Here is a 20215-nt window from a genome sequence, read left to right as displayed (position 1 = left end):
CCTCGGGCTGCAGCAATGCCTTAGCACTCATTGTTGAATTTGCCATTTCCATCTTGAAATGTTTACGTTCAATCTGTAATTTATTTTATGACAAGGTTAGAAAAGGATTTGCCAGTAGATTGCTGACTTGATGCATGATGACTGCTTATCTAGCTTGATAAGATTTTGAAAGTATGATGTTGACATCAGTCCAATCAAAGCTACTGTATATATAACTTGATTTGACCTGTGGCTAATGACCTTGACTTTTTGTATGGTCAATTCTAATAAGTCTATTGCAGCACCCAAGATCTCTACATGTAGATTTAAGGCGTGGTACAGTGGTGTTCCCATGAGTGACAGAACACTGAGCCAATTATGGCAAAACTAAAATTACCAACCCCTACACTCCATATTTTCCACAGGCTGCCCCACCACAGAAAGCACTCAAATAGGCTGAAACATCTGCATTTTGAAGCTGCCTTGCCCAAGAAAGCAAAAAGGGAGACAATGTTTGTATGTAGCTTTATTAAAATATATATTTTTTTATACTCAAAACAGAATTTCAGCAAACTGTGGGTAAATGGTTGGGCAAACAAAAAAGGTGGGTAAACTGTTTTCCCTGCACTACTGACAACATCCATCTATGATTATTAACTACAAGACAAAGACTTTAAAAAAAGAGAGCTTTTATTGACTGTTGTATCTCTGATCCAATTGATTAAAAATGAATAATATAAAATAACCACTAATACAAGGGCATGTCTAAAAACCACAATGTACAGATACCACATTCATTTCTCTCCACAGAAAGCACATTTACTTCCGGTTAGCTGATGCTGTGCCAATAACACAATCATTCACCTGCAACAGAATAAATAAACAGTAAAAAAAAAAAAAGCCATTGTAATTCATATATTTAAACAAAATATGCACAGCATTAATATGAACATGTTCCAGAGTGAATTGTATGTTGTTTAAAAAAATTAAATAATGTGCGAGGTCACAGACCTTGCTGGCAAACCGCAGAGAGTTCAGGGTCTCTGGGAAGCTGTCTGCCTCTGGGGAAATGTTGACAAACATCAAGCTAGAAGAGCAGAGACAAAAGGTTTGATCTGCTCATAATCACAACCGTACAACCAACAGTCAATTAAAAATACTAATCCGAGCAGAAATCGCATTCAAACTTCGCTCATAACCCAACTTACGTCTTGCTGTTTCCTCCGAGGCAGCTTTGGAGAAGATACGTCAGCTTTGAGTTTCTGTACGGGATAAAGCTCTCCTGGAATACAGACAAAGAGTGGGAGGGTAAGTGAACGCAACCAAGCTATAACTTACAAAGCACCTGTGGCTCCATAAGCAAGCCACCAGCCTAGAGGCATTGGGCTGCAAACACATACCTTATTAGCCAAGGCAGCGATAACAATCCCAAGGTTGGTCAAGGAGCCGTTGATGGCCGTCATCTCCTTGAAGCGGTCCCCTTGGGATTGGCTCTTCTGCACCCGCTCGCTGCCAGCCAGGTCCACCAAACACAGAGAGGCTGCAGACAGACACAGGAACACCCGTCAGGATACTCATACCAGAACGCAATCAGACAACAGGATTATCATTTGTTCTAATTTAACATCTCAGCCTGTGTTGGTTGCAGATGTACAAAACGATTACATTTGCACTTGACATCTCTTCCAGAGTTCTCGCCCTCAATGTCAAGCTGGAACACAGAGTGCGAGCGGGAGGAGTGGTCGTTCATGTTGGTCCGGGCTGTGGATCGGTTCTGGTTGGCCAGTGCAATCAGGTTACAGACCTGGATGAACAGTTGGTCAAAATGGACACATTAGATTAGTTTATAGGCTAGGGGGATACTTTATTGCAGAGGGATTTGAACCGCCCATACAGGTTTATCAGACAACTGCTCTACCTCCCTGTGTTTGACATGTAGGACAATTCAGGTCCTAAATGGGCAACAATTGTTATTATTTACTTTTTTAAACAAGAGGCTACTTCACATCATTCCTTTACTGTAGCACTATTGAGGTAATTATTATGCACTTACTGGTATGCATTTGTACATACCTATACTTTAATTCTACACAAGTCGCTGTCTCTATGGATAAGTGCCATCCAAATTACTTAAAAGGTCGACATAGCGAAATTATGTTGCCTCAAGACCAAAACAGCGCTTCGCCCCTCTTAGTTGCAGAAATTTACCCACTAGGTGGTTTACTTTCTGCATAGGTCATAATGCTGAGTCTACCTTTAAAATCTAAAACGTACAAATAAAATGAAAATCAAACATTAGTTAAAATGTAAGATAATATGAGTGTTGAAATGCCCACCTCATCCTCAGAGTTGACCTTCTGGTAGGTCAGATTGGTGACAGTGACCTCGCTGTTGGCGCTTTTGCGAATCTCATGCTCCGGTCTCTTGTTGGCCTTGCCAGTGTAGAGGAGATCACGCAGAGTTTCATTGTAGATCTCAACGAAACTGGCAGTAAATGTAAACTGGGGGGGATGTACCGGTCAAAAAAAGGTTGACATAGCAAGTTCCATGCATTTACACATTCCACTTAAATATCAAAATGGGAAATATACAGTATCATCTGATCTGAAAAGCAGAAACACATCAATACAGCAAAAGTCAAATCAACATGTTCAAATTCCCTGTTCACTATAATAGAAATGCCCAGCTGTAGGAACAGCTACCACTCATTCAGATGAAAACCAATGGCATCATCGGTACCTTCCATCCCTGCTCCCACAGTTTCTTGGAGGCCTGGAAGATCTGCTGCACAGCCCGGGGGATGACCCCACGCATGTCCTCCATCTCACCACCCTCCATGGTGTAGGTTTTGCCACTGCCTGTCTGGCCGTAAGCGAAGCAGCAGACGTTGTAGCCATCCAGGGCTGACTGCACCAGGAGGGAGATCTCCTCAAACACATCCTTCTGCGGGATGGAGGGCCCAAACACCCGGTCAAAGCTGAAGTTGTAGCTCTTTTGGGTATCTCCGGCACGCCCTATGTGAGACTACGTGGGAATGGGGAAGTGATGATTTGTTTGCAATCTTTGACATTTAAGAATAGAGTAAAATTAGAGGTCCACACTGAAAAACATACAATTACCTAAACAATGATTATAGTGACCCATTTCATGATTGTGCTTCAGGTGTGTGATTGTTACCTCTTCAGTCTTGGCCAGTGTGAGAGCCTTGTTGTCATGGGCCGGGAGCTGAATATGGTCACTCTGCCCACCGGCCTGCAGGGGGCGCACTCTGCAGAAAACTCTGATGTTTCCCTATAGAAATAAGAGAGCGGTCAGTCTTGTTAGTGTGAGAAGATCAATGCAACTTTATGCTCCTCCATCATGAGCTACAAATGGACAGGGGCCTAGCTAACTAGAGCATACAGTTTGTTTGAAGCAGAAATATAAAAAAATATTAAAAATAATTCAATAGGCCCCAGAGAATTGAATTTTATGCAATACAATCATATCTCAAGGAATTGAGCATTCCCCATACTGAAACACCCCCTTGCCTTGAGCTCTTGGATTGTGTTGTGAAGCTCCCTGCGCTCCATCTCTCCACAGTGAATCTCATCTGTCTGGCGGGCCACAGTCTCCTCCAAGTTGCGGACAGTGTCCTGGGTCTCCCTCAGGGTGGTCTGGCAACGGGAGAGAGTGGAGGACTGCACAGAGAGCTGGGTCTGGTAGAAAGAGAGAAGTCAGACACCTATGCACTAAAAACAAAACAAAATCTTGGGCTGCAACAGGGGCTGGTGACAAGCCGTAATGGCAGTGAGTTTGAATGAGGCTGGGCCAAAAAGGGCTATGCCAGACCTCCCTAGATACTACTGACCAAGGAGCAGAGACACATTAGAACACCAGCTATACTCCATGCATCTCATGTCACAGCAGTCAAGGTGATCCGTTGTCACAATGAGTAGGCCTGCATGCCATTTCACTTCTTGTGTGGGAGAACATGTCCTACCTGCACACTGTGAAGCTCAGCTTCCAGACTCTCCCTCAAGCCCAGAAGAACTTTGTGCTCATCGGTGAGGTTGCATAAGTTCTTCTCCAGGGAGGCCTTCTCGCTGGACACAATGACCAGCTGCTCTTTGACACCAGACAGGGCAGCCAGCTCCAGTTCATACTGGCTGCAACACAGTAAAAATGGCTAAGATTGACATAAACAAGAAGGACAAAAAGAGTAACATTGAATATTGAATTGATGGTATCACTACAACACTACTGGCTAAATGTATGCATAAAGTTATGACTAGTACTCGACTGAAGAAAGGCAAGAGATCATGTCAGCTATAGGCCCACTTGTTTTGCTAAATTAACACTCTCCTTTGATGTTCCTTATGCAAAATAAGTCACTCTTTCCTATGTGGTTACAATGCCCTTTCCCATGCCATGTCACATAGTAGTCAACAATCTGCATGTTCCCTGGTACTCTGTACCTGAGCTGTATGTGGAGTTCTTGTAGGTCTGAAGTCATCTGTGCTTCCTTCTGCCTGCTTTTAGCTACAGACTCCTTCAGGCTCTCGTTCTCCTGGGCTACCGTTTGGACTTTTCTCTGGTAATTGGAAATCTTGCCCTCCATGTCCGTAACTTTTCCCTTCAGGTCCCATGCAGGCCGCCGTGAACCCCCAACAGCTGCTATTGGTGCTAGGAAAACACATTCAACACCCTCATGTTTTAAGATATGGAAGAGAATGTTTGTGGATGCAATATACAGAAAATGTGATTAAGGAAGGACCATGTGATTGAAAAGGGACTTGGGTACCTACCTGCTTTAGCAACAGAGGCAATGGGCGGCTTCTGAAACCCTATTCGGGGTTAAATATATACGTATATATATTTTAAAAAAGACAACGTGAAGAAATATTACCAAACAAGAAACTTACAAGGCTAGCTATTAATATCACATGCATACATATATCTCACCTCTAGAGGGACCAGCAGCTATAGTGGCTGCTCCTGTATGCCGAATCAATTTGGCTGCTAAGATAGAGGATTATAAAAATACAAATAAATACTGCTAATACAGAAAAACAGTGCTAAAACTATGAAAAACAAGATGACATTGGCCAAACCAGTCGTTGAAGTTTGAGTGAGGACACTCACCAACAGCACGCTTTGGTGGAAGGGGCCTCTTTGTTCCCGTTGCACTTGCTGTCGGTCTCATCTTTGGGTCTGAATCAACCCTTCTCATCTTTTTCTAAAGGAGGAAAAAAAACATTATTTTTTTTTACTATTGGCAATTAAGGATCATTTGGAAACAAAAGGACACATCTAACTTGTGTTTGTGGTGCATTTCTAAAGGAATTGAACATGTCCGTCATCACTGTCTGTATTAGTTTTGCAAAAGGTTTTTACACACCTGAGCAGGTTGTTGGTCTGAGCAGGAGTTTATACTCTCACTGCTGCAAGCGGAGAGGACCCTTTTACCAGACATGACTGGTAGTCGGGAGTGGTTCTGCAGAGGTTAGTGAAGGAAAAATCACCTAACTTTACAAAGTGACAACAGATTGTAGCAGGCAGTCCATTTAGCTGCATGTTATTTTTCTGTACCTGCCAATAGAGAAAGAGACTAAACTAACTAGTTCCTGGCTTAAGCTTGTTTATATCCAAAACCACCCTATTCAGATTGGTAGCTTACGTTAGGTTGATAGTTAGCTGGCTAGTTATAGTCCCACTCACCTCTTTATTCATATGGCTTGAATGTGTACCTGAAACAGAGGGAGCAACATGTAACGCTGACAATAAATACATCAATGGCATGACATAGGCTAGCTAAAAAGAAAATAACATTGGCCAGTTAGCAAGTGGAATGATGGGTGGAATTAAACTAACTTTGTAAAGGTTGTAGCTAGAAATCCGTGCTTTAGTTGTGTGAATAAACCAATAGCATGTTAGCAGGAGTGTAGCTAAAATTACGTTACCGTTGGGGTAACGGAAAAGCCATAGCAGAAAAAACAAAATTCAAACAGCCGTTCACTTGAACCACTCTTCGTAATTATAAAAATATAAACAAAAAATGTCACGCATTTTAGTTTATTATTATTTACTTACCAATACGGGCATTCACTCTTGTTTCGCTGGAAACACAACAGCCGTTTGAATTTCAAAATGAAATGTTTTGGTGGCGCTTTACACCGTCCAACGTAATTGGCTGACCTTAGCCCAATCGCGTTATAGGAAACACAATCCCGCCTTCTCTTTTGCCTTACTACCCAATCAAATTTAAATTCTAGTAATTTAGGGGATGTACAATTTTCCGCAATTCCATTCGTGGAACCCTGATACAGAACACCCATTGATCAGTCGTGGTGGGATCATTGAAATTAAATATCGAATATAAAATATAAATATAGCTCTGATTCATCAGCGTGGCTCTATAAAATAACTATATTTTGTTAAATATGAGCAGATTTAATATGAATCTTGAGTCAGATACTGTCAAGATGGAATACCTGGAATTGAAAGATAAGAAAAACAAACACATTTAAATATTATGTAAACCAGTTTTTTTAATTCTCTGTTTGAATTCATTAAAATCTAGATTTCCCCCGAAAAATATTTCCACAACACATTGGCAAATTATATATTTTCTATGAATTATGATGATTATCAAATCAAATGATATTTTTTAAATGCGCTGAATACAAGTGTGAAATGCTTACTTTACAAGCCCTTAACCAACAATGCTTTAAGAAGTTAAGAAAAAAAACGTGTTAAGTAAAAAAATTAAATAAAAGTAACAAATAATTAAAAGGCAGCAGTAAAATAACAATAGCAATAACGAGGCTATATGCAGGGGTTACCAGGGGTTACCAGTACAGAGTCAATGTGCAGGGTAGTTAGTCGAGGGATTATGATGATGATTACTTTTATTATTATGTTATAGATTAAATACATAAATTCTAAACATTTTCACATTCATCAAAACCTACTGTTCCTAAAATACATTGTTCTCTCATCATATACTGTTACCCCATCAGATACTATGGGTTGAGGTCTTTTGGCGAAGGTGGTTTTGCATTTAGATGGGTTTAGTGATATTTTTGCTGGCTTGGACCCATGTATCCCAGGCTATTCAGGGTTGTCTGGTGCATGGTAATGTCTGAGCAGGAATGAAGTAGGTTTAAGGCCATCATGTCCAGCTGTTGTTCACGTCACTGGTAGCAATGTCAATGATGGCCATGATGGGGGAAAAACAGTAGGCCTATGTGATGGGAAAGCCATATCTGATAGGGAACAGTATATTATTGCGATGGCCATTTAAAGTGGTTTAACCCATAGCACGATGAGTAGGGTGTTTTCCTTTCACACCAGAGACCAGGGTTTGCTTCCTGATTTTTCCGTTAACTACACTGGTGTCAGAAGGAACACACAGCTCGGGATGTAAGGGGGCTGAGGTTAGGGAAAGCAAGGGGATGTAGCTTCCCGTTTGGAGAGGGCAGTGTAGCGATCTGTGCTACATTACAATTCCTACCAAATGGAAGACCAGGGTATTCATGCCAGAGACCAGGGTGCACCTGCTGATCCCTCCATTCGCTACAATATAACGAGGGAACAATATGTCAATCAAATGTATTTATAAAGCCATTTTTACATCATCCGATGTCACAAAGTGCTGTACAGAAACCCAGCCTAAAACTCCAAACAGCAAGCAATGCAGATGTAGAAGCACAGTGGCTAGGAAAAACTCCCTAGAAAGGCCAGAAACTAGAAAGAAACCTAGAGAGGAACCAGGCTCTGAGGGGTGGCAGTCCTCTTCTGGCTGTGCCGGGTGGAGATTATAACAGAACATGGCCAAGATGTTCAAACGTTCATAGATGACCAGCAGGGTCAGATAATAATAATCACAGTGGTTGTAGAGGGTGCAACAGGTCAGCACCTCAGGAGTAAATGTCAGTTGGCTTTCATAGCCGATCATTCAGAGATAGAGACAGCAGGTGCGGTAGAGAGAGAGTCCAAAACATATATGATGGGGGAGCATAATTTATTTAAAAAATAAAATTGCACCTTTCTGGAATAAGACCAGGGAAACCAGTTTGGGAACCCCTTTCTTTGCCTAGTCTGTGGTATACCTTTTTATCAGCCATCATTAATAGTGGAAGGCTACCAGCAATAACAAGTACATTCCATATCATCATAAATTCATATTAATAATCATATAATATATGATCATATTAATTTTAATAGTTATATACGTCCCCAAAGACCGGAAATCGATTTCTAGGCACCGGAAGTGTAGAGCGGAGCAGACCCACAAGAGGGAAAAAGAAAAAAATCGAGGAAAAAAAATTCGGAGAATCTGAGGGTTTGGGCGGATTTGGACTGAGTTTCCGAACTGTCCCAACCCGAGGGAGCCCCAGGGTTGAGAGGAAATCGCCAACACCGGTAATTAACATCGAGTTATTACTCAATCGTTAATTATTTCTGTTTGACAGAGCAACTCATATGAGCTGCTACTCCCCTCTGTCTGGATAGCCGGAAGTCTACATGAAACTGCGTCTCGCACAGGGGCATTGGCGTCGACGTTTTTTTTTCTCGTTTTTTTTTTTATTCTCACAGTGTGACGAACAGGGAGAGGGATGGAGGCGTAGGGGTTGTGACAATGTTGTTTTCAAGCGGAAGTTTATTTGTTTATTGTCGACTTAAAACTAGGCCGCATAGTAGCCAGCTAGCTAACAATACTGACATTAATGGAGGCAAGTTAGCTACAGTTAGCTAGCTAACCTCAAGGAGCTAGGTAGCTTCTACGTTAGCTAACTAGCTCAGATTTCACTCCTCTGTTGTTGCTAGCGAACATCAATAGTAGTCTATCGAGCTTGCCACCAGCCAGTTAGCTAAAATAAAGGTTAGAGAGTGTTTTATTGTAGGTAGTGTTGGCTATCCCGTTGGCTGGCAAGCTGTCTTATGTGTGGGATGAGATAGGAAATACTGTAACTTAACTCAATATTCCCCATCAGAATTGTTAGCAGACACGTCTCTGTTTCTGGTCCATTGTGTTACAAAGCTCCAATAAATAACTTCCCCGTTATACACCTAGCGGGATGGTTTTCCATGACAGACTTGTTCCTTGCTATTTATAGTGCCCACTCCTGCCATGTAGCTCAGTGAGAGTAGCTAGCCAATAGGTTTCAGGGAGTTGCATGGCATTGAAAAATATATTCTATTGTGCATTCAATACAATGTATCCATATTTTTTTGTTATTATCTCTGTAGACAGCTCGAAGGTTATATGTAGCCATTGAGGAAACATGCTTTCTGTACACCCCCACTACTGCGCTCTGCATGCATTTATTTGTATGTAAACAGTAACATGCCATTTACAATCCTGACCACCAACGACACTCTCTGTCCGGGGGGCCATGGAGACTTCCAATCAATATGTCTCACACTTTTCTATCTTTAGTTAAATCTATTGGCAGTGGACAAAATGCATGCCAGTGAAGAAAACAAGTGTTCGCTCAGCATTTGTATCGTTCAACGTCCCCCATTCCCTTGAGCAAAACTCTTACATTTCTTTTACTCAACTTCTTAGATATACTTAGCAGTTGCAAGAGACCAAGGACTTTGGCCAGACATCAGTTGAGATGGGCGTGGTCTCGTTTCAACTGACGATGCAGAGCGAGCAAGTGTTTATAAGTTATGTTGCTTTTCAATTACAGAAATAATGGAAGAATCCCATTTCAACTCATCATACTTTTGGTCTCCCGTTCCCACAGTACAAGGACAGGTAGAAACCTTATTACTGGACCTTATCTTGAAATGTACATGGTGGTGTCGCAAATAAAGAAATAATACATGTTAGTTAACGCTAACAAATAATGAGCTTACACCTTAGGTGAGGATGGCAAAACATCAAATCCACTGTAATACATATGTAAGTAACAAAACAACGGGCCTCCCCAAATGATCACTTCTGCCCCTCTCTCCCACTTCCCTTATCAACCTCTACCACCGCTACTCATTTCCTTTTGTCATCTCACCCCATTCTCTCTATTGCCTGTCTTTCTCTTTTCTACCCCTCCTTTACGATCCACGACCCCCTCCACGATAGATTGAAAACGCCATGTTCCTGAACAAGATGAAGGAGCAGTTGGGTCCGGACAATAAGGGTTCTCCGTCGTTCCCTCACTCCTCACATTATCCCGCCGCTGTGCTCACCATGGACACGGGAGGCCGGGTGGTGCCCAAACAGGAAGGTGGAGGCGGTGGTGTCCAATTGAACGCCGTAGGTGGTCATCTGCACCAGCCGCACACCTCACAGAATATCACGGTGGTGCCCGTCCAGTCCACTGGCATCATGACGGCAGGTGAGTAAACAAGACACTCTGCCAGTGTCAGTTTGTCTGGCTATCCTCTGTGGTTGTTCTATGCGTGTCTCCTCCCTGTTTCTGTCTGGTCTAATCATGTTATATATTGAAAGATACAGAAAGAACCAACTTAAACATTCTCAGTATTTCATTGTGTGTGTAATGTGTGCCTCGGCTCTCCCTGGGAGGGGTGTGGTGCAGTCAGGTCACCGTCTCTCTCTCCCTCTCAGCGGGGCTAGTGATAACCACTCCCCAAGGCACCCTGGTCTCTCAACCCACCTCCACACAATCTTTTGTGCCCGGACCCCCTGCCAACACCATGATAGTGTCCGCACTACACCCCACAAACACAGGTAAAACCTCCACCGCATTCCCCCGTTCCCCAAAACCCGTTCCCCAAAACCCGCACTGTGATAGGTTGTGTGTCCGAGTGGCTTGCAAACCTTCCCTGGCTTATCAACAAGCAAAGCAGACTCACTGGCACACACTCACATACAGACATACATTAATTTGATCATTTATTTGTATTTTATTTCATCCCGTTGTTGATATAGGCTGACCCAGCAAAGGTGGAACCACCTAGTCTTTAAAAAAAAAATTATCACAAACTTCAATCCTCAACACTCACAGACATGCATTACACTCACACAAACAAACACACAGTAACACACACATTGCTGCTTGAGCTAACCCCGGCAACACGCTGCCAGCAGCCAGCCACTAACCCTTGACCTGATCCAGCCCCCCTACCCTCTGCGGTGAGAGAGAGAGAGGGAGCGAGCCGGGGATAGTGAGCTCCGTGTGTTGAGTGTGTTCTCCTCTTCTCTCGGTTTCTGTCAGAGAGCAGCCAGCACTCCTCTCTCTACTTCTACAGCCACAGTGAGTACCCAGCTCCATCTCCCCTCCACCCTGCCTCACCTAGCCTACTACTTCCTCCCCGTATGCCATCATCCATCCCTACTGCTTAGCAGTAAAGCATCTGCAGCCTTAGCCTATGGCCAGTCCTATGGTTGTGTTTACCTGCACTCTGGACTGTTTGATGCCTGGTTTGGATGTGCAGTTGAGTTGCGTTTTAAATGACTTGTCTGTGCTGAGATAATATAAGGCAGAGGTTCCCAAACTGTTTTGGCCCGCAACCCCATTTTGATCTCTTTTTTTTTGTTGTATAATATTTTAATTGGGGCTATGATAGTCTATAACAAATCAGTCTAACATTAAGGAAGTGTGGTTTGAAGTGACTGACATGTATCAGAAAGGTATTTGGAAGTTCAGAAGACCATCAGGCGATAATTGTGTATATATATATATATTTTTTTAACCTTTATTTAACTAGGCAAGTCAGTTAAGAACAAATTCTTATTTTCAATGACGGCCTAGGAACAGTGGGTTAACTGCCTTGTTTAGGGGCAGAACGACAGATTTTTACCTTGTCAGCTCGGGGATCCGATCTTGCAACTTTTCGGTCACTAGTCCAACGCTCTAACCAGTAGGCTACCTGCCGCCCACTATGGTCTTCTGTGTAGAAAGGATTTAGTGTCTGGTCCCGTCCTCTCTATTCTAATGACTCCTGCGCGGCATGTGGGCATTATAGAGGGAAACGTCAGACACATCCACACATGTGGAGTCTTGTCTTTCAGTGACGGGGTCATAATATGTTGCAGCTAAAACCGTTCAAAAGATAAAGCCATATGTGTAGGAAGAAAAGAGAAACCACTCCTGTTTATTACAACCGCATCTAGCGGCTACCAGAGGTCACTGAACCAAGCTCACCTCTGAACCAAGCGCGACCCCATTTTCAAATCAGGCGACCCCTAGTTTGGGAAACGCTGCAGTAAGCCCTGTCATAAGCTACGAAGAAAATGTCTAAAATGTCTTCATATATGCAGGATGCTTGGATGTAGTGTTTTACTGAAGACTGTATTTAAGCTCACACTATAAATTGCACAACATATGAAGATGATCAAATCTGGGACCTGTGGATGGTCCAATAGTTATATGAGTTATATTGACTCCAAAAACCCCAATCTGAATGTCGAAGAATATGATCTGATGCCCTTCCACTAATGGTCCAAGGAAGTTATCTGGAGGACCAAAGGAGTGTTCTGGAGTACGACGCTTTGTTCTCTGGTGGTGCAATTCCATCCATGAATGTGATCATCCAAAAGTTGATGAATGTCTTTTTGTCTTGGAATAACATCCAAAACATACAAACTACAGTATCTGTCTGGCCCATTCAAAAAAGCTAAATCAATTTTGTTTAGTTATGTAGCTGTGCAACACTGTCCAAATAGGCAGTTGGGTGTAACCGATTATTTTTTAGCAGCGATGAAGTCTGTCAGGTGTTCCAGTATATGAAGAGATTAAAATGCCTCTGTGTTGTGGGGTGATTTTACCACTCACGTGTTGTTGCTTTCACCGTTGCATACCAGGAGAGACCGCTTTGGATGTTACTCACCAAGCAGAGAGGCCCATGGGATATGTTGTGTGGTTTTTGGTCTCTTTTAATCAGAGCTGTATTCCTCTCTCCCCTTCCCTCCTTTCCCCATCCCGTTTTTATGTCCCTGTTTCAGACAAGAAAGAGGATTTGGTCATCCCTCCTGTTGTCATGCCAACGCCCGGGAAGCGGGGCAGGAAGAAGAAGTCGATGATGCAGAGGGCTGGCGCCAACCTCCCCCCAGGAAGTGATGCGTTGATTCTGGCTCACCTGGCTGCTGGGGGGCAGGTGATTTGAGTTTTTAAGTGACGTCACAAAAGAACTAACATGCTGACTACCCGTCCACGTGCCATCGCGCGCATGTTGATAATCTCCATCCACACCAGACGCGGTCAGGACACGCAGGTTGAAATATCAAAACGAACAGAACTGATTTTAAGGACAGGTCGAAACACATAAACATTCATGGACATTTAGCTAGCTAGCTTGCTGTTGCTGCTATTTTGTCCTGGGATATAAACACTGGGTTGTTATTCTACATTAGATGTACGTGGTCCTTTTTTTTTGCTGGATTTTGTAGAATTTTTACCCATTTTGATTCACACAAAATCGTGTGTTCTCTACTCCAACAATTAATCCACAGATAAATGGAGAAACCTAGTTAGTTTATAGTAATTTATGTGGGTTTTATATGGCGGTTGGCAACCAACTTTAAGGTGCCTTACTGCAACCAACACTGGAGTGTGGACCTCGTTCATCTTTCAATCACCCATGTGGGTATATGCTCCTAAGAACCAATGAGGAGAGGGGAGAGGCGGGACTTGCTGCCTCTACGGAGGTTATCTTCAGTATTACGTGGGGGTTAGATCACTGCATCTCCCCAGTCAATCCATAGTGATAAAATGTGTTAAGGCTACTTATCGTAGTGTCATTACTTCAGGATTAGTGAAGCAAAGCGTTGTTTATTAAACAAACAACATTGTTTTGTGTTTGTTTATAGCACCACACTGCAGACCATTATGACTTATCAAATGATGAGGATGAGCATGGGAACAAAGACGGGACCAAATCATACAGGTAGATTGCAGGCCTTGTGTTTACATACTTTTTTACTCCTTAACACTCATCATTTGTTACCCAAGTTGACCCTAGATTTTTCTTCCCCATTCAACATATCCTCATCTCTAAACAGTATATCTCTGTTTCGCTCGTTTTCCATCCCTTTACCGTTCTCTCTTACCCATCCTCCAGGTGCCGGATGTGTGCGGTGACATTCTTCAGCAAGTCGGACATGCAGATCCACGCCAAGTCTCACACGGAGGCCAAGCCGCACAAGTGCCCCCACTGCTCCAAGTCGTTCGCCAACTCCAGCTACCTGTCCCAGCACATCCGCATCCACAGCGGGGCCAAGCCCTACACCTGCTCCTTCTGCCAGAAAACATTCAGGCAGCTCAGTCACTTACAGCAGCACACACGGTACTGCTGCCTCCCTGGCGTGTATGTGTGTGAGTGTGTGTGTGGTGGTTAATTTCAGGGAATAGGTGACTGCAGAATATAGACTGTCACACAAGATTGAAGGATTGTTAGTAAAAGACAATCACTATCACTACAAATTCAGTGCTAGTGATACCAATGTACTTATCTATATTTGACTTTGAATTTGACCAATACAATATGAATAACCACTCTGCATTAGATACATAGGGTTTTATTGCGACAAATCAAATGAGACAGTATTGATTCCAATAATACTGATTACAAAACCTCTTATTGTACTACATCTATGACCGCAGGTTTAGAATAAACAAGCCCAATAACTACATCTATGACCGCAGGTTTAGAATAAACAAGCCCAATAACTACATCTATGACCGCAGGTTTAGAATAAACAAGCCCAATAACTACATCTATGACCACAGGTTTAGAATAAACAAGCCCAACAAAACTACATCTATGACCGCAGGTTTAGAATAAACAAGCCCATTAACTATATCTATGACCACAGGTTTAGAATAAACAAACACAATATTTATATTTCTGGTGATGTTTGACAAAGCAGCACCACCTTTTTTTCTCTGTCGAAATGTCACAGTTAGTGACCCTTTTATAAGTAGAGTGTGTGCTGTTTTTCTGTTGCCAAGTGTTGTATCGGCGTTGTTTGCTGTCTTGGAGGCTATGTTTTTTTATGTGTGGTTTGCAGATTTCTTTGGGAATTCAAGTCACTCATGTTATTGGCAAACAGAATCTGAGAAAGTTGTTTTGATACGTTTGGTAAACTAGAAATAGTACAGGTCCAAGAATCGATCCTTGTGGAACACCACATTTGATCTGAAGGGGGTGAGTTAACTCCCTTTAAAGTGACAGATTGCATTCTAACCTTTTAGATACCCGGACAACCACAGCAAAGACTAATAAGTTACGTCCATCCTTGGGGAAAGGATGCAATTTTGGGTAAACTATACCAGAAACAGCTTCATAAAATTCATAAATTCATAAATTCTGTCAGACACGTGACCTGTACATTTAGCTATGACCACGTCTTTCCATACTGATTTCTTCATTTTCTTTCCCTGACACTTTCAGTTCTATCTGTTCTGTCATCTCTTCAACCAGTCTTTGGTTTCTTGAACATTTATGAGGAATTAAATGAATGGCTTTCCCTTCCTCCCCCTCCTCCCAGCCTCTCCATTCTGTTAGAGTGAAGTGCACCATTTGCTTTCTCTATTAGGCTACATATCCTCCCTCACAAGCCCCTCTCGATATTTCGCCCTACGTGTCAAGATAGACACAAGAGCTTGCCTTCACTCAAATTCCTTAGCAGTAGGCCTCTGTAGAATGACCACAGAACATCAGTAGGTGGAGAGACCCGAGAAAGAGAGAGAAAGGAAAGGGGGACTGTGCCTGCTGTCTGTTTTCCTACAACCAAAAAGTGCACACTGTCAATCAAACTGCGCTAAAACTTGATTTGGGGGGATTTGATTATGATTTGATCTCTGGATCATTCGTCGCTGATTTGATACATTATCAATCTCTCTCTCTTTTTCTCTCTCCATCTCCCCATCCCCTTGTTAGAAACCACACTGAGGGCAAACCGCACAAGTGTCCCCACTGCTCCAAATCGTTCGCCAACTCCAGCTACCTGGCCCAGCACATCCGCATCCACAGCGGGGCCAAGCCCTACACCTGCTCCTTCTGCCAGAAAACATTCAGGCAGCTCAGTCACTTACAGCAGCACCACAGGTAAACACTACTAAACAGGGACAGTGGGCAGTCACGTCAGGGCACAACCTCTGTAGTTCCATCTACTCCTCTTTTCTTCTAATTGGTTCCCTCTCACTCATTGTCTCTCACATCCTCTTATCTTCTTGTTCATGTTCAACACTCCCCCTAATCCCCACAGACCTCTTTAATAAAAGCGCTCAGCCTATATATGTGTAATTGAACATCTCAATACATGTTCTGGGGCCTCCCTCATGTCAGCATGGGTTTGGACATGAGGCTGTAGACAATGTGCATATCACCTACACTTTGACCTGTAGGCTTTTTATTTATGTAGCCTACATGAAAAATAGATATGAATATTATTCCAATGTTGACCTCTCCCATCCAATTCTGATCAGAGTAATTGTTTGATATTGGGATTTATTGGGATATATTTAATACTTTGTTTTTATTGATGAACACAAAGAGAGTACAAATAAAGTAAAATAACAACAAAAAAGATCTGTCAGTCACAGTGCACATCATACCGTCATCATATTAGTTACATTGACATCATAGAATTAGACCTTTTTCAAGTACGAAACCCATTTTTCCCAGTGTTCCTGACCTCTCTCCTCTTGTGTTCTTAAAGCAAAGGTCATACGCTCCATGTGGTGTATTTCTTCTTCGATGTCTATCCATTGTGTCACTGTGGGAGGGTCTTTTTGTAGACATTTCCTGGTGACAGCCTTTTTACTGGATCTTTAATTTTTTTATACCTTTATTTAACTAGGCAAGTCAGTTAAGAACAAATTCTTATTTTCAATGAAGGCCTAGGAACAGTGGGTTAAACTGCCTTGTTCAGGGGCAGAACGAAGAATTTGTACCTTGTCATCTCGGGGATTCGATCTTGCAACCTTTCGGTTGCTAGTCCAATACTCTAACCTCTAGGCTACGCTGCCGCCCCCTTCAAGAGATATTCAAGAGATATTTTTGTTTGAATTTTTATTTTATTTGTTCCTCTCAGTTCCTTGGAGTGAGTGACGCTGTGACGGAAGTAGTCAGGCTACTGGGGTTTGTGGGAGCTGTAGTTCATTACAGACTGTGTTTCACTTCTGTAGGATTCACACTGGGGACCGACCTTACAAGTGCATCCATCCTGGCTGCGAGAAAGCATTCACTCAGCTGTCCAACTTGCAGGTAGGCCTTCTACATCTCAACATCCAATTCACAAGTCCAATAGATCTTACATTTGGACAATAATCACCTCAATTTCCATTTATTTGGTTGTACGTTTCTCATAGCAAAAAGTTGCTTAGCTAAAATCATTACGTACAGTTAATAACGGAAGCGTAAATGATGTGATGACATCATAGTCAAAATAATCCTAATGTATTAACTCTTTCATGGCTTCCCCCAGTCTCACCGCCGGCAGCACAACAAAGACAAGCCGTACAAGTGCCACAACTGCAACCGCGGTTACACAGATGCGGCCAGTCTGGAGGTGCACCTGTCCACTCACACGGTCAAACACGCCAAGCTCTACTCCTGTGGCCTGTGCAACCGCGCCTACACCTCGGTATGCCTGCCAATCACCCTAAAACTCCTCCCTCTACCCTCCTCCTCAAATGACATATAGTCCCACCCCTTAAAGTGTCACTCCCACTTTTTGCTTTCTAGGTGCAAGGCCTCCACTTTCGAGAGGGGCCTGTTGCATGGAAGGGATGCTCAGCAATGTCATCATTTAGGGGGGGGGGGGCTAGGGAATTGTGAGGGTGGAGACTAATTCATTGTATGTACTTCTTTCAGTAACTGCAGTATTAGATTACTCAATTGACTACTTCAGGTAGTAAGTTGGTTGGTAGTGAAAACAGTTGAACAACAGGTACAAGCAGTAGTCTGGCTTGATGGTAACCCATAGGGTTGTATAGGACAGGTAGGCTTTGGCTATGTAGTTAAAAACAGTTTCCCCCTCCACTGTAGTTTATATACACTCGGCCCATATTTCTTCCAAGTCATTTGCATAGACTACATATTACTGAGTTTGTTTGTACACTACCGTTCAAAAGTTTGGGGTCACTTAGAAATGTCCTTGTTTTTGAAAGAAAAGACCATTTTTTTTGTCCATTAAAATAACATCAAATTGATCAGAAATACAGTGTAGACATCGTTAATGTTGTAAATGACTATTGTAGCTGGAAACGGCTGATATTTAATGGAATATCTACATAGGCGTACAGAGGCCCATTATCAGCAACCATCACTCCGGGATGCTGGCCCTTTTCTTTCAAAAACAAGGACATTTCTAAGTGACCCCAAACGTTTGAACAGTAGTGTATGTGCTGCCGAGCCCTTGCATTTTGTTCCCAAGACCCACTGCATGGTAATTGTTCACTGCACTGTCTATCTCGCTCACCCTCTTTCTCTCCTCTTCTCCAGGAGACCTACCTGATGAAACACATGCGGAAGCACAACCCGGACCCCCTCACAGTGGCGGCTGCCGTCGCCGCCCAGCAGGCCCAGGGTCACACTCCTGGAGGAGCGGGCAGGGGGAGGGGTCGTGGCAGAGGAAGCGGGGCAAACATAGGAGGCGGTGGTCCCGGAGGGGCAGGGCAGAACCCAGGGCAGAACCAGCCCCAGAACCCCAACAACCCTCAGCAAGGCAGCTACCCGCAGACGGAGGGCGTGCCGTGCCCCTTCGACCTGCACCAGTACAAGACGGTCAGCGTCACCGACCTGTCGGCCCATAAGGACCTCTGCCTGACCGTGTCCACCTCAGCCATTCAGGTGGAGCACATGAACTCATAGAGCGAGAGGATGGACAGAGGGGAGGATGGACAGAATGGAGAGGGAGGGAGGGAGTGGAGCCTGGTGTCACTTTTTAAATTGGAGGATGGGCTCATTGTAATGGCTGGAATGGAATGTGTGTCAAACACATTAAATGTGTTTGAAACCAGCTATTTCAATGAGGCAGTCCACTGATTTCTCCTCCCACCAGCCTCCACTGGGAGGGAGAAAGTACTAAGTAAAAACTACACTGCCTTGGGGTTGGCGAAGGAATGAATGGAAGAATGAGGTTTGGCGATGCAAGACCCAATCAGAGAATAAGGAAAGGAGGGCGTGAAGGGACTACCTGAGACGAAGAGGAAGCATGGGATATGTAGTCCAGTATTGAATGAAGAGATGTATGAATGGTTCAAAGAATGCACTTAAAGGAGAAGACATCGAAAAGGGAGAGAGAGAGAGAGAACAAAAAAGGGGGGTGGGGGGCTGATATAAAGAAGGCACTTGATCAATCTCGTATTTTTTCGGTTTCTCATCGTTTCATTTAGTTGTTGTATGTATATTATTATATATGTATGTATTTTTCTACCAACAGTGGAATGTGTCAGCGAACGGCATGGGAAAGCAAAATGATTGTGCAAGGAATGTGAGTGAGAAGAAACATCTAGAAACTGCAGATTTTGTATTTAAGAAGGATCATTTTCTATATTCCCCAACACATTTTTGCAAAGCAAGGGGTGAGGGGGAGAAAGGAGCATCGTGCTGAAACATTGAAATGGCTGTCAGGTACTGTTAACAAGTTTTTTTAAGTTTAGTTTTTTAAACCTTTCATACTGAATATTACATTGTTCTTATTGTGTCAATGTTATCCTCGTTATTATCAATTGGAAGATACTGTAATCTATGTAGATATATATAGAAATGATTTTTTTCATTAAAAAAAAGGGAATGATGTACTTCCTAATCTCTGCCTCTGTAAAGTAAACCAGAAAACAAGAACTCCAAAAGTAACGAATCGTTGACATGTATTTCTAACCCGTCCAATCACAGAGCTCTATTCTGTTCTCTCTATTTATAGAGCAGGCTCGTGATTGGCCGGTTATCTTATGTATACTCCTTGTACTTTGTTATGTGTCTTTTGAAATAACACAGTTCTCAATATTCTTATTAGTGTCGTTATTATTGCTCCTAATACTGTTATTAACTACCCTTATGCTACACTTGCTGTATATGCATAGTACACATTCATCTGAAGAGTTTCTCTTTGTAAGGACAATAAAGTGAGACAGTCGGCGATGACAAGCTTGCTGTCAGATTCTCCTTTTACTGCATGCAGACATGCTGTCGAAAGTCAGTTTGGAGGTATCAATGTACAGTACGTAGGTCAATTATACATTAAAATAATATAAATATTATGTTGTATGTTGGAATGGTTCGCTAGGTGATTGTGTTTGGGACATTAATTTGCCATAACCTGTGCCATGCCCAT

General features: G+C 42.8%; 2 protein-coding genes across 5 annotated transcripts; one reads left to right on the top strand and one right to left on the bottom strand.

Annotated features, from left to right (window-relative positions):
- Nucleotides 1–651: 651 nt before the first annotated feature.
- kifc1 (kinesin family member C1) lies at nt 652–6188 on the bottom strand. 2 transcript variants are annotated; one of them, XM_035795278.2, is made up of 17 exons: nt 6052–6188; nt 5680–5708; nt 5360–5455; nt 5104–5197; nt 4924–4980; nt 4767–4805; nt 4437–4644; nt 3962–4127; nt 3510–3677; nt 3157–3270; nt 2719–3003; nt 2316–2480; nt 1645–1783; nt 1380–1519; nt 1188–1261; nt 991–1066; nt 652–843 (listed from the first exon to the last, which is right to left on the bottom strand). In XM_035795278.2, exons 2-17 carry the CDS (start codon nt 5689–5691, stop codon nt 799–801), a joined length of 1878 nt encoding a protein of 625 aa, XP_035651171.1. In that variant the 5' UTR covers nt 5692–5708; nt 6052–6188; the 3' UTR covers nt 652–798. The 2 variants fall into 2 exon arrangements, with proteins under 2 accessions (XP_035651171.1, XP_035651172.1); XM_035795279.2 differs by having other exon boundaries at nt 4924–4977.
- Nucleotides 6189–8216: 2028 nt separating this feature from the next.
- On the top strand, nt 8217–19890 carry LOC118399295 (zinc finger protein 384-like). 3 transcript variants are annotated; one of them, XM_035795273.2, is made up of 12 exons: nt 8217–8385; nt 9660–9727; nt 10052–10307; nt 10538–10660; nt 11148–11186; nt 12878–13029; nt 13742–13818; nt 13993–14217; nt 15814–15981; nt 17064–17142; nt 17363–17521; nt 18382–19890. In XM_035795273.2, exons 2-12 carry the CDS (start codon nt 9665–9667, stop codon nt 18748–18750), a joined length of 1710 nt encoding a protein of 569 aa, XP_035651166.1. In that variant the 5' UTR covers nt 8217–8385; nt 9660–9664; the 3' UTR covers nt 18751–19890. The 3 variants fall into 3 exon arrangements, with proteins under 3 accessions (XP_035651166.1, XP_035651167.1, XP_035651170.1); XM_035795274.2 differs by lacking the exon at nt 11148–11186; XM_035795277.2 differs by lacking the exon at nt 15814–15981.
- Nucleotides 19891–20215: the final 325 nt, after the last annotated feature.

This window comes from Oncorhynchus keta, chromosome 20, assembly GCF_023373465.1.
Source record: "Oncorhynchus keta strain PuntledgeMale-10-30-2019 chromosome 20, Oket_V2, whole genome shotgun sequence".
In the NCBI taxonomy this organism is placed as follows: domain Eukaryota; kingdom Metazoa; phylum Chordata; class Actinopteri; order Salmoniformes; family Salmonidae; genus Oncorhynchus; species Oncorhynchus keta.
The sequence above is the reverse complement of the archived record's forward strand: the minus strand, read 5'-3'. Positions and strand labels throughout refer to the sequence as shown.

What these genes read in the sequence shown, in the direction of transcription:
- LOC118399295 (XM_035795273.2), top strand. Translation starts at nt 9,665, where the DNA reads ATGGAAGAATCCCATTTCAACTCATCATACTTTTGGTCTCCCGTTCCC. An exon ending in TTCCCACAGTACAAGGACAG is followed by an intron (nt 9,728 to 10,051) that starts GTAGAAACCTTA and finishes CCTCCACGATAG; the next exon opens with ATTGAAAACGCCATGTTCCT. An exon ending in ACTACACCCCACAAACACAG is followed by an intron (nt 10,661 to 11,147) that starts GTAAAACCTCCA and finishes GGTTTCTGTCAG; the next exon opens with AGAGCAGCCAGCACTCCTCT.
- kifc1 (XM_035795278.2), bottom strand. An exon ending in TGCCTCTGTTGCTAAAGCAG is followed by an intron (nt 4,645 to 4,766) that starts GTAGGTACCCAA and finishes GTGTTTTCCTAG; the next exon opens with CACCAATAGCAGCTGTTGGG. An exon ending in GAACTCCACATACAGCTCAG is followed by an intron (nt 4,128 to 4,436) that starts GTACAGAGTACC and finishes ACTGTGTTGCAG; the next exon opens with CCAGTATGAACTGGAGCTGG.